At 40.3% G+C, this 12944-nt stretch overlaps 1 protein-coding gene across 1 annotated transcript; it reads left to right on the top strand.

The window, feature by feature from the left end:
* The first annotated feature begins 516 nt into the window (after positions 1–516).
* Positions 517–11402, top strand: LOC111451270 (E3 ubiquitin-protein ligase UPL3-like). The gene is made up of 17 exons (XM_023091622.1): positions 517–1884; positions 2212–2322; positions 2427–2543; positions 3453–3623; positions 3699–3851; positions 4625–4873; positions 4962–5083; positions 5158–6565; positions 6989–7084; positions 7298–8812; positions 8897–9121; positions 9200–9304; positions 10009–10089; positions 10215–10283; positions 10365–10493; positions 10676–10798; positions 10889–11402. Exons 1-17 carry the CDS (start codon positions 1036–1038, stop codon positions 10952–10954), a joined length of 5589 nt encoding a protein of 1862 aa, XP_022947390.1. The 5' UTR covers positions 517–1035; the 3' UTR covers positions 10955–11402.
* The last annotated feature ends 1542 nt before the right edge of the window (positions 11403–12944 follow it).

Genomic DNA, 12944 nt, shown 5'->3' with positions numbered 1-12944 from the left:
AAAAAAAAAAAAAAAAAAAAAACTAATAAGAGACTTACTCACCGTTCACTTATTTCCAGTTCTTCACCGTCTACACCATGTGAGATAGTTGTACATGACGTGTTCAAAAATGCACTAGAAGTTTATTTTTATCACTTTAATGTAATTTTTCATTATGTTCGTAATTATAAGCGTATTTTTTTTTTCAATAAACTTTAAATATCATGAATTTTAATATATATATTTTAAAGTTTAAATACATAATTAAGAAAGTTTGGGGATTTTTTTATTTTTTTTATAATTTTGGAAATACAGGTGGCAGTTTTGAAGGGGTTTTCCGACGTCGGCGGCGGAGCAAGGCGGTGGGAGGTGGTATAATCTAGTGGAAGTCACCATCACCGGCGTGCAGACAAAATGTTTAAGCTCATTATGTCACCATCTTACAAGAAATTAAATAAATAAAAATTATATTTTTCATGAAAATAAAAAGAAAAAGAAAAGGAAAATTACTTTCCAAAGCAAGCACACTGTACTATAATAGGAAGATTAGTTCCCGTTTCCTGTTCTACGTTTTCTTCGTCCCCCTAGGGCTTGCCCATTAATTTCCCCCTTCTCCATTCCTTCAGGGGACATCTTTGTTATGTAATTCTCAATCTTGAACTCAGATTTCAAACGCTGGGAAAGGCTTCAATCCAATCACCGGCGTTTCTCCGATTTCTCCTTGACATTTCCATGGCCGCCGTGTTCTAGGTGGTGAAATTTGGTTTTTGATTTCTTTACTTTCTATGCTCTCAAGGGTTTATGAGCAATTCGTGAATTATTGTTTCTGGGGGTGTGGATTCCACATTCTTAATTTGTATTGGGTTAAGGGGAATCTAGGGTTTTCGAATTGGGGGCTTCTGTCAGGAGGTAGCTGGTTTCAGCTAGTTCGCTGTTAATTTATTTTTTGAAATTTTAATTTGGTGCTAGTCAGATGCATAATAAATTCGAATCAAGAACTGGGTGATCGGCGCTCGGTGGCGAGCGACTCGTCGATTTGAGGGTTTGGGTTTTTGTATGGAAACTCGGAGCAGAAAGCGGGCGGAGGCCTCCTCAGCAGCCCCTTCTTCTTCGTCTTCTGGTCCTACTACTCGTTCTAGCAAGCGCGCTCGTCTCTCTGGTACTTCCTCATTGAATCTTGCTGCACCTACTCTTTCGATCTCAACGCGTTCTCGCTCTACTCGAACCCAAGAACCGTCTGCCACCAGTACTCCAATGGACTCCACCAATGAATCATCGGGGTCACGCCGTCGAGGGAAGAACTCTGATAAAGAAAATTCGGATAAGGGGAAGGAGAAAGAACATGAGGTTAGAATTGGGGATAGAGAAAAAAATGCGGAGCAAAGCTTTGGGCTAAATATTGAAGGCAGTGGCGGTGGAGAGGATGACGATAACGACAGTGAAGGAGGGATGGGAGTCTTGCAGCATAATTTATCCACGGCAAGTAGCGCCCTTCAAGGACTTTTGAGGAAACTCGGTGCTGGACTGGATGATTTACTTCCTTCTTCTGCAATTGCATCGGCTTCTTCCTCACAGCAGAGAGGACGGCTTAAGAAGATCTTGTCTGGGTTGAGAGCCGATGGAGAAGAAGGGAGGCAAGTTGAGGCATTGACACAACTTTGTGAGATGCTCTCAATCGGCACCGAGGAATCTCTAAGTACTTTCTCTGTAGATTCCTTTGTCCCTGTCCTTGTCGGGTTACTTAATCACGAAAGCAATCCGGATATAATGCTTCTAGCGGCCAGGGCTCTAACCCATCTGTGTGATGTCCTGCCTTCATCGTGTGCTGCTGTCGTTCATTATGGTGCTGTTTCCTGCTTCTGTGCGAGATTGCTAACTATAGAATACATGGACTTAGCTGAACAGGTTCGCTCTTTACATTCGTCTTAGTCCTTGTTAAACATGGGAGTACAAATTGAAATTGGTAGCAATCCCCGTCGAACTTGTCTTGTACAGTTTGGTGATCATGAGGAAATGTGACTGGATGTTGACTTGTAGATTATACAGTTTTGTCTTGTCTTGTCTTGTCTCGTCTCTCTGTCCCCCTCTTTTTAATAACTTATATGTATTCTTTGCTTGTATGATGGTTTCATGCACCTTGTATGTTATGCATCAAAATTCCGTAAGTTCATGTTTTCTCTAGTCTGAGATGATGGTACTAATCGTAGTAAGTTCATGTTTTTCTATCAACAGTCACTGCAAGCTTTGAAGAAGATATCCCAGGAACACCCTACTGCCTGCCTGCGTGCTGGTGCTCTTATGGCTGTGCTTTCATATTTAGATTTCTTCTCCACAGGAGTCCAGGTAATTGATGGCAGTAGATCCTACTGCTTTGTGGATTTTGGATACTGTCAGAGTTATTATATTTACTTGTTAACTACTATAATTTTGTTGAAATTGTATCATAGCGAGTCGCATTGTCAACTGCTGCTAATATGTGCAAGAAGCTTCCTTCCGATGCAGCCGACTTTGTGATGGAAGCTGTTCCCCTGCTAACCAACCTTCTTCAGTATCATGATGCAAAGGTAAGTGGCTGCAGTCTCTGCTAACAAATCTGAGATTGGAGGTTTCTTTGGTAGATAGAATCGTTGCTTTTTATGGTGTATATTTAGTTATAGTGGAATGAGAGTGGTTTTCCCTGGAGGGTTTCTCCGAAGTCTGGCTCATTTTTGCATCTCTTTGTGTGAGATCTCACATTGGTTGGGGAGGAGAATGGAACACCCTTTACAAGGGTGTGAAAACCTCTCCCTAGCAGATGCGTTTTAAAAATCTTGAGGGGAAGCCCGAAAGGGAAAACCCAAAGAGGACAATATCTGCTAGCGGTGGGCTTGGGCCATTACAAATGGTATCAGAGCTAGACACCGGGCGATGTGCCAGCGAGGAGGCTGTTCCCCGAAGTGGGGGTAGACACGAGGCGGTGTGCCAGTAAGGACGCTGGGCCCCAAAGGGGGGGTGGATTTGGTGGGGTTCCACATCGATTGGAGAAAGGAATGAGTGCCAGGGAGGACGTTGGGCCTTGAAGGGGGTGGATTGTGAGATCCCACATCGATTGGGGAGGAGAACGGAACACCCTTTATATGGGCGTGGAAACCTCTCCCTAGCATAAGCGTTTTAAAAACCTCGAGGGGAAGCCCGAAAGAGAAAGCCCAAAGCAGACAATATGTGCTAGCGGTGGACTTGGGTTGTTACACTTTGTGAGTTTCTGCCATCAAACCTATTTGTAATGTTCCTTTTGCTGTTTATTTTTCTTCTATTTATGACAATTGACTTTCACTCCTTGAAGATTTTGGAGGTTATTTTTGGTTGCTAGGCCTATCTTTAGTACGACATGGTTGTTTGTTCTTTTAAGTTTTAAAGGAAAAATAGTCAGCAAATGTGAGATAGTCTTCTTGTTTCTTCATCCATCTGTATCTATCTGAATTTCTTGTTGGTAGGTGTTGGAGCATGCTTCTGTTTGTTTGACCCGTATTGCCGAGGCCTTTGCATCATCTCCTGATAAATTAGATGAACTATGTAATCATGGACTTGTTACGCAAGCTGCTTCACTTATTTCCACTAGTAGCACCGGAGGTGGACAGTCAAGTCTCAGCTCAGCAACTTATACTGTAAGTTCTATATCCCTTTCATCTTCTGACGGTTATATGATTGAGGGTACTGATTGTATTTTCACAATTATGCAGGGATTAATCCGACTTCTTTCCACTTGTGCAAGTGGGTCTGCCTTAGGTGCAAAAACTTTGCTGCTTCTTGGGATCAGTGGGATTCTTAAAGATATATTGTCTGGTTCTGGTGTGTCTACCAATTCGCCTGCATTAAATAGACCACAAGAGCAGGTAGGTTCTGCTAATTTTCTAGGTCATCATACTCGATAGTTGGTAATCATTTTCCTTGGGACAACAACTCTTGTCGTTCCTTTGGGTTTTTCGTCTCATTTGTACTCTAACCGTAAAAGTTTAATACTCATTTGAGATGTGACTAGCACATCCCTTTACCTCATATTCTTCAATCTTTTTATCTTTTAAATTTTTTCTCAATTCCAAGCCTCAGTTACTAATTTTTTTTTTCCTTGAAAATAGTTCGGTTTCTTGGGTAAGTCAATTTAAGTGAATACGAGTAGCCCATCCGTCTTCCTAGAAAGAGATTATATTCCCATCCTGGATAAGGAATTTTCTTCAACCACTTTTTTTTTTTGGATGAAATACGAGTAGCACATCCCTTTACCTCATTTTCTTCAACCACATCCATATTATTTGTGCCAACTGGAGTGCTTTCTTGTCCTCTATTGCATCTTTTTTTTTTATTTGATAAAAGGTGTTCATTTTCAAAAAGAAAAGAAGGAAAATGAACTAGTTGGTATGGTAAGGGTTGTCAAATAAGAGTCCAGGATCTTGATAAATGTGGTTGAATGTAGATCTCTTTTTATTTCCTTGAAATAGTTTGGTGACTAAAAAAAATGTTCATTGCCATAATCTTCTGTTTTTCGTCAACAGTTATCTGTTGTACTCTAATACATATTGGAGGTCATTATGTTTCTTATTTAGGAAATTGTCGAGAGTTTAACGTCTTTTCCTGTCCTCTAACAGTTTGATTACTATTCAATGTTCAGATTTTTGAGATAGTCAACTTGGCAAATGAGCTTCTACCCCCTCTGCCTCAAGGAACCATTACTTTTCCGCCCAACTTTAATTCGTTTGTGAAAGGACCTGTCGTCAAGAAGCCTTCTACTAGTGGTTCTGTGAAAGATGAAGATCCAACTGATGGTGCCCCTGAGGTTTCAGCTCGTGAGAAACTCTTAAAGGATCAGCCTGAGCTCCTACATCAGTTTGGAATGGATCTCCTTCCTATTTTAATACAGGTCTGTATAGAGTATTGTACTTTTTTTAGAGGCTTAGAGATCTTTTCTGGTTCAGTTAGTACTGAAATTGTGCTCTTTGGTCAAGTAGATCTATGGGTCCAGTGTGAATGGTCCAGTACGTCATAAATGTCTCTCAGGAATTGGAAAATTGATGTATTTCAGCACTCCAGAGATGATACAATCGCTATTGAATGTGACTAATATAGCAAGGTAGTTAACTTCAGTCCGCATGATTTCTATGCTTGCTTTTGTTGTGGCACTGAACTTTTCATTTCTTGATTTAGTTTTCTAGCGGGTGTTTTGGCGTGGAAAGATCCACACATATTGATTCCTGCTCTCCAAATTGCTGAGATTCTTATGGAAAAGCTTCCTGAAACATTTTCCAAGATGTTTCTTCGAGAGGGTGTTGTTTATGCTGTTGACCAGCTTATCTTAGCCGATAACCAAAATTCTGCTTCCCAAGCTGCTTCTGTTGAGAAGAATAATAACTCTGCATCTGGAACTTCATCACGCACTCGGCGTTATAGAAGGCGCAGTGGAAATATGAATCCGGATGGAAGTTCACTGGATGAAAACAAGAATCCTGTTTCTGGTAGTGGTGTTCCACAGGGTTCGGTGGAGGCTCCATCAGTTAATTCTAATCTCCGAACTGCTGTGAGCGCGTATGCCAATGCTTTTAAAACCAAGTACTTCCCTTTAGATCCGGGAGATGTTGAAGTTGGAGTTACGGATGATCTCTTACGTCTGAAAAATCTGTGTGTCAAGTTGAGTACTGGTATTGATGATCAGAAGACTAAATCAAAAGGGAAGTCAAAAGCTTCAGGGTCTCGCCAAGATGATATTATTACTAATAAGGAAGAGTGTTTAACTGGTGTAATATCTGAAATGCTAATTGAATTGGGAAAAGATGATGGTGTTTCTACTTTTGAATTTATTGGTAGTGGCGTTGTTGGAGTTCTGCTTAACTACTTTTCTTGCGGATACTTCTCTAAAGGAAGAATTTCGGAAGCTGAGTTGCCAAAGCTTCGGCGACAAGTACTTAAAAGATTTAAATCATTTATTTCTGTTGCCCTTCCTACAAGCATTAATGTGGGGACAGTAGCTCCTATGACAGTCTTAGTTCAAAAGCTACAGAGTGCTTTGTCCTCTTTGGAGCGTTTTCCCGTTGTCTTGAGCCATTCTTCTAGATCATCCAATGGTAGTGCACGTCTTTCCTCTGGGCTAAGTGTATTATCTCAGCCATTTAAGTTACGACTTTGTCGAGCACAAGGAGAAAAATCACTTCGTGATTATTCATCAAATATTGTTCTGATTGATCCATTGGCAAGTTTAGCAGCTGTCGAAGAATTTCTGTGGCCTAGAGTTCAGAGAAGTGAATCTGGTCAAAAACCTTCAGCATCATCTGCTGCAAACTCAGATTCAGGAACAACCCCTACAGGAGCTGTTGCTTCAACTCCTAGTTCAACCACTCGCCGTTACCCTACTAGGCACAGATGGTCGATGGCTATTGGAGAAAGAGCAGGGAAGGAATCTTCACAGGAGAAAAACACTTCAAAGGGGAAGGGGAAAGCTATTCTAAAGCCTGCTTGGGAGGAGAAGAGAGGCCTACAAACTAGAAATTCTACCCGTAGAAGATCAGCTGTGAACAAGGATGCCCAAATGAAGCCTGCAAATGGAGAGACCACTTCTGAGGTATTTTTTTTTTCTCAACCGGGGGAATAATATAAATCAATAATCCAAAGATGACACAATACTATAGTAAGTCTAGGAGTAGATGACAAATTTAAATGGGGTTCTGAAGCAGTCTTCTTTCTGTTGATTCGTTTTTTCTATTAAAAAGTATACTATTTTGGAATTACAGCCAAGATGTAGTTTACGATTACATTCTATTGCTGCAAACACCTTCATACGTTATGATTTGCATAAGAAGAAGTGATATGCTTTAGATCATGGGTGTGTAGATGTATCACCACTACTCTAGCTTTAGCGTGTAGGAGTATCCCCTTTTCGTTTCCTCCTTCACACTTAAAGTGAAAAAAAAGGACCATTTACAAAGATTTAGTACATGTCAATTTGATAATCTGATTTTGATGGTATGTTCCTTTTACTTCGTAGGATGAAGAACTGGACCTGTCCTCCATCCAGATTGATGATTCTTTAGTGATTGAGGATGATGATATTTCTGATGATGAAGATGATGACCAAGATGATGTATACAATTTTATTCTTTTTCTTTTTTACCACAACTTGATGCGTTTATATAAGTCTTCTTCTCATTGACATTGCAAAGAAATCACTTTATATGTTCCACTTTTTTTTAAAGTTTCTTTCATATAATCTTATTGCTTTTCACAGAGAGGTGAGATCTGCATGTTAATCTACTTGACTGATTTTTCTTCATGCTTCTTGGTTCTTTCAATTCAGGTGCTGCAGGAAGACTCTCTTCCTGTTTGTATGCCTGAAAAGGTGCATGATGTCAAATTGGGTGACGCAGTTGAAGATGGTGATGCTGGTCCAGCTACAAGTGATAGCCAGATTCATTCAGCTTTTGGCTCTGGCAGTAGAGCAGCTGCAGTCAGGGGTTCAAGGGGAGGTATGTCATTTGCTGCTGCTGCTATGGCTGGGCTTGGATCAGCTAATGGCAGGGCTTTCCATGGAAGTCGGGATCAACAGGGACGTCCTCTCTTTGGTGGCTCCAATGATGACCCAAAATTAGTCTTTTCTTCTGGTGAGAAGCAGCTTGATAGACATTTGACAATATATCAAGCTGTTCAACGGCAGCTTGTATTGAACGAGGATGATGATGAGAGGTTTGCTGGTACTGGCAGTGACTTCTTATCTAATGATGGGAGCGGTTTATGGGGTGATATATATACCATCACATATCAGAGGTCAGATAATCAATGCGAGAGGGCTTTAGCTGGGGAATCAAGCTCCTCTAAATCTAAATCTACCAAATGTGTATCAACTTCCAGTTCAATTTCAGAGTCTCAGTTCCATCAAATGTCACTTCTAGACAGTATTTTACAAGGAAAACTTCCATGTGATTTGGACAAATCTAATCCTACATATGATATATTATCTTTACTGCGTGTACTCGAGGGATTGAATCAGCTTGCTCCACGCTTAAGGGCACAAATAGTCTCTGATCATTTTGCAGAGGGAAAGATCTCTACACTTAATGAGTTGGGTGGAATTGGTGGAAAGGTTCCTCATGAGGAATTCATCAATAGTAAGCTTACTCCCAAATTGGCTCGACAAATTCAGGATGCTCTTGCATTATGCAGTGGGAGCCTCCCTTCGTGGTGTTACCAATTGACTAAGGCATGTCCATTCTTGTTTCCTTTTGAGACCCGGCGACAGTATTTCTATTCCACTGCATTTGGGCTGTCACGTGCATTATATCGGCTACATCAGCAACAAGGAGCTGATGGTCAAGGAACAGTAAATGAGCGAGAGGTAAGGGTTGGAAGATTGCAGCGCCAAAAAGTTCGTGTCTCACGTAATCGAATATTGGATTCTGCTGCAAAAGTTATGGAGATGTATTCTAGCCAAAAGGCCGTCCTTGAAGTAGAATATTTTGGCGAAGTGGGAACTGGATTAGGTCCTACCCTTGAATTCTACACACTTTTAAGTCATGAGTTGCAGAGGGCTGGACTTGGGATGTGGAGGTCTAATTCTTTACAAGAGTCGATCGAAAGTAGTGAAGATGAGCAGCTTGGAAAGGCTAAAGATGCCAATATTGATATCATCCAATCTCCTCTTGGGTTATTCCCACGACCTTGGCCACCAAATGCCAATTCTTCCGAGGGCAGCCAATTTTCGAAGGTTATTGAATATTTCCGGCTTGTTGGTCGTGCGATGGCGAAAGGTCTGCAAGATGGAAGACTATTGGATCTACCACTCTCAACAGCATTTTATAAGCTTGTTCTTGGTCAAGTAAGTCAGTTGCATGATATGCCTTTCTTTTTTCGTTCTTAAATTTTGCTTATTTATTAATTTTAAGCAAATTTTAATTTTCAGGATCTTGATTTACATGATGTCCTCTCATTTGACGCTGAGCTAGGGAAGAATTTACAAGAATTGCAGGCTCTTGTTCGTCGGAAACATCTTTTAGAATCGACGAACGGTGATAATGAAAATACAATTTCCAACTTGTCCTTCCGCGGGGTTGCAGTAGAAGATCTCTCCTTGGATTTTACACTACCTGGTTATCCGGACTATGTTTTGAAGCCAGGAGATGAAACTGTATATTATAAAAACTATAGTTATCCATCTCCCATTGTCATGGTTAAATAGACTTTTTAACATTAGATACATTTTCAGGTTAATATTCACAACTTGGAGGAGTACATATCCCTTGTATTAGATGCCACTGTTAAGACTGGCATAATGCGACAAATGGAAGCATTTACTGCAGGATTCAATCAGGTAACTCTACCAATGATATTTTTTTCTTTAATGTGGTATTGTAAAGTTCCATTAAGATGGGCTATTAAACGACCTTTAAGACACTTACCGAGGTAGAAATATCTCTCTAGTCTTCAAACTACGATGTTGTGAAGTCTCGTATTGGTCTCAACAAACCTACCGAATTGGGGGATTCCACAGTAAATAGATGATGAATTGCATGCTTTGTGCATTTGTGGACTATAGTATGACATTATAACTTTCTTGGCGTCAATTTTTATTGCTTTTCCAACCTTCCACTGATTAATCAATCGCGTCTCCCCTTATGATTTATTGATCTATGTTCATATACTAATTCTAATTTTTAGCTTTCTGAATATAGGCTTCGAGCGCTCTTTTGTTGCCTATGGTACTGTATTCACTGGGAAAAATATTGTCGTTATTTATCATTTGTAATTTGTGACATTGGTCTTGATATGCTTTATTATTGGTCTCGATATAGCTTTTTATTATGTTTTTGACAAAGCAACTTGGGTGCGGGATTCAAACCAGTGATGGACGCTCAATGTTTTTAATCATTGATCAACGGGAATTGGGAGTTCTGAACTTGCATATTAATATATAAACTACAGCTTCTGCATATTTTTTCTTTTCCCCCATCTTTAAATGTGCATGTGTTGTCTTCGTCCTTTCCCTATTTTTGATTCTTGATGTTTGAAATACAGGTTTTTGACATATCGGCATTACGCATATTTATTCCCCACGAGTTGGACCATTTGCTATGTGGTCGTAGAGAATTGTGGAAGGTAAACTGCAAAATTTTCATGTTAGACCGACCTACTACTAAAAAACTGGTTTTGGAGTTCTTAGGTTATTTTGTTGTAAATTGCCTTATCAAAACAATAGTAATATTAGGTCGTGTTTTTTTTAGGCTGACACTCTTGCCGATCATATTAAATTCGATCACGGATACACCGCCAAGAGTCCTGCAATAGTCAATGTGAGTTCTTTTTTCCATAACTTCAGAATAGCATGATTTATTGATGCGTGGTGCTCATATATTCTGTTATGGCGTTCTTAGTTTCTCGAGATTATGGGCGAATTCACACCAGAGCAGCAGCGAGCTTTCTGCCAGTTTGTAACAGGTGCACCTAGACTTCCACCAGGAGGCCTTGCAGTGTTGAACCCAAAATTGACTATTGTGAGAAAGGTTTGTATGAAGGAATAGTTTATACTTGATATTATATTCACAGAAATGTCTTTCAAGTTTCTGAACACTGTTGGCTTGGTTGTGGCTTGTGTGTGTTTTAGAAGCTCGTAATGATGAATTTGCTTTACTTGTTCAACGTTGAATCAACGAGTCTTAGCTTTTATTCACTTTTATCTTTGCAGCACTCGTCAACAGCGACTAATGCAGCCACCAGCGGGGTAGGGGCTTCCGAATCAGCAGATGACGATTTGCCTAGTGTTATGACGTGCGCCAATTACCTTAAGCTTCCTCCGTATTCAACCAAGGTACTACTTTAATTGACGATGAGAACGTTTTAAAGCGTAGTTTACTCCAACGTGGTTTGTGAATGAATGATTGGTGTTGTATGTGAACAGGAAATAATGTACAAGAAACTAATCTATGCGATCAACGAGGGGCAGGGATCTTTCGATTTGTCATGAGTTCTTGGGACTAACCACAACTTGTGTATACTATTAACATGGAATACTCGGGCCAACGGATTGTGTTTGTCTGCAATAGTTTTGGCAGCGGGCGTCAAGAGAGAGCAGTTCTTCTTTTCCTTTGCTTTTGGAGTTGTACATTCATATTTTGACCATTGTGTTGTTTATTGTGCTCTCTTTCATAGGGGGTGGGAGCAATTGGCCAGATTTTCAGGAAAACAAGGTAGAGGGAGTTTTTGAACTACTTTTTGTGTCAGTTCCAAGTTTTAGGATATTATGTAAATAAGTAGGAACTGTTGGATTCCCTCTTCACCTGGGTGGTGGTGGTGGTGGTGGTGGCGGCGTCGGCGGCGGCGGCGGTGGTGGTGTTTGGTTATATTGGCTGTAAACATGCATCTCATAAAATATGATTGGAAGGGGAAATAATCAAAATTCAATATTCATTGCATTCTTTTTGCTTCTCACTTCAAAACAGTAGGCTACAACACACTGCCATGTGTTGTATCACATGGCCTGAGCCGCCTTATCTTTACAGGCATGCTTGTTGTTTTATGCACCTCTGTTTTTTCCTTCCTTTCTATTGTCTTTCTAAGGCTCGCCCAAGGAGGGTTGGTAGTTCAAAAATCAAACTCATAATTAATGTATTTTGTTCTTCCCTTCTGTTTGATGTGCGATCTTATTATCTTATATTCCGTCCTCATTGCCACACATTCTACTTAATGACTGGCTCTGAAACCATTTGTAATAGCTCCAGTTCCACCCTCCTTAGGGGCACTCATTTGTAATATCTCAAGTTTCACCCTTGGGCCCTCATTGCTACACCACTCCGTGACTAGCTTTAATACTGTTTGTAATAGCTAAATTTCACCCTCCTTAGGGGTCCTCACTGCCATACCACCCCGTGACTGGCTTTGATACCCCACACCATCAAGTCGTGGCTCTGATACTATTTGTAATAGCCAAGTTTCACCCTCTTAGGATCCTTTGCTACACCGCTCGATGACTGACTCTGATATCATTTGTAATATCTCAAGTTCCACCCTCCTTAAGGGTCCTCATTGCCACACCACTAGTGACCGGCTCTAATACCATTTGTAAGTTCCACTCTCCTTAGGACCCTCGCCACACCACCTCAAGTTCCACCCTCTTAGGGGCCACACCACCTCAAGTTCCACCCTCTTAGGGGCATCACGCAGTGACTAGTTCTCGTACAAATCGTAATATCTCAAATTTGGGCTTACCCTTTTAAAATGAAAAAAAATATTCATTTCCTCCTTATGGGCCCTCATTGCCACACCACCCCATGACCGGTTCTAATACAAATGGTAATATCTCAAATTTGATTTTTTTTCATTTATTTTTTATTAAATTTTTATTAGGTAACCTAAATATGTTTTCACAAAAAAAAAAAAAATGCATACAGATAAAGATTTAAATATTTTCAAAACGTGTTTTAAAGTTCAAATATTTTTTTAAATTGGAAGAATATTACTTCATTTAAAAGAATAATAATAATAATAATAATCAATGACATGAAGCTAAAATGTTGATTTAAGCCTTTCTTCTCCTTATTATATTTAAAGAGACGAGACGTTGCGGACCTATATTCGCCGTTCCCTCCAAAACTTTAATTTCCCGTCCATGGCATTCCGAGCGATTCTGCATTCCAATTTCCAACAGACGAGCAAGAGCCGCAAGCTATGGCCAACGAAGATGGCGATCTCGATCTTCTCCTTTACTCTTCAAGATAAAGTTGTTGAAACTCCTCCTGGAACCTCCGCTTCCTTCCTCAGGTACGATGGTAACTTTATCGACTATGCGGATTAGTCGCACTTCAGTTTTCATATTGTCATCACCAACTTAAAGAAGTGGAAAAACTAACCGGTCAAAGGTCTTTAATGATGTTACAGACGAGAAGTTCTCTGGTCTGCGAGAGGTACAGTGTGTGGTGATTTGCATTGTAAAACTTCATGTGCTCTGATTTTTCATG

The sequence above is a fragment of the Cucurbita moschata genome, unplaced genomic scaffold, assembly GCF_002738365.1.
Source record: "Cucurbita moschata cultivar Rifu unplaced genomic scaffold, Cmos_1.0 Cmo_Scf00013, whole genome shotgun sequence".
Classification (NCBI taxonomy): Eukaryota; Viridiplantae; Streptophyta; class Magnoliopsida; order Cucurbitales; family Cucurbitaceae; genus Cucurbita; species Cucurbita moschata.
Note: the sequence above shows the minus strand (reverse complement) of the source record. Positions and strands in the feature narration are given on the sequence as shown.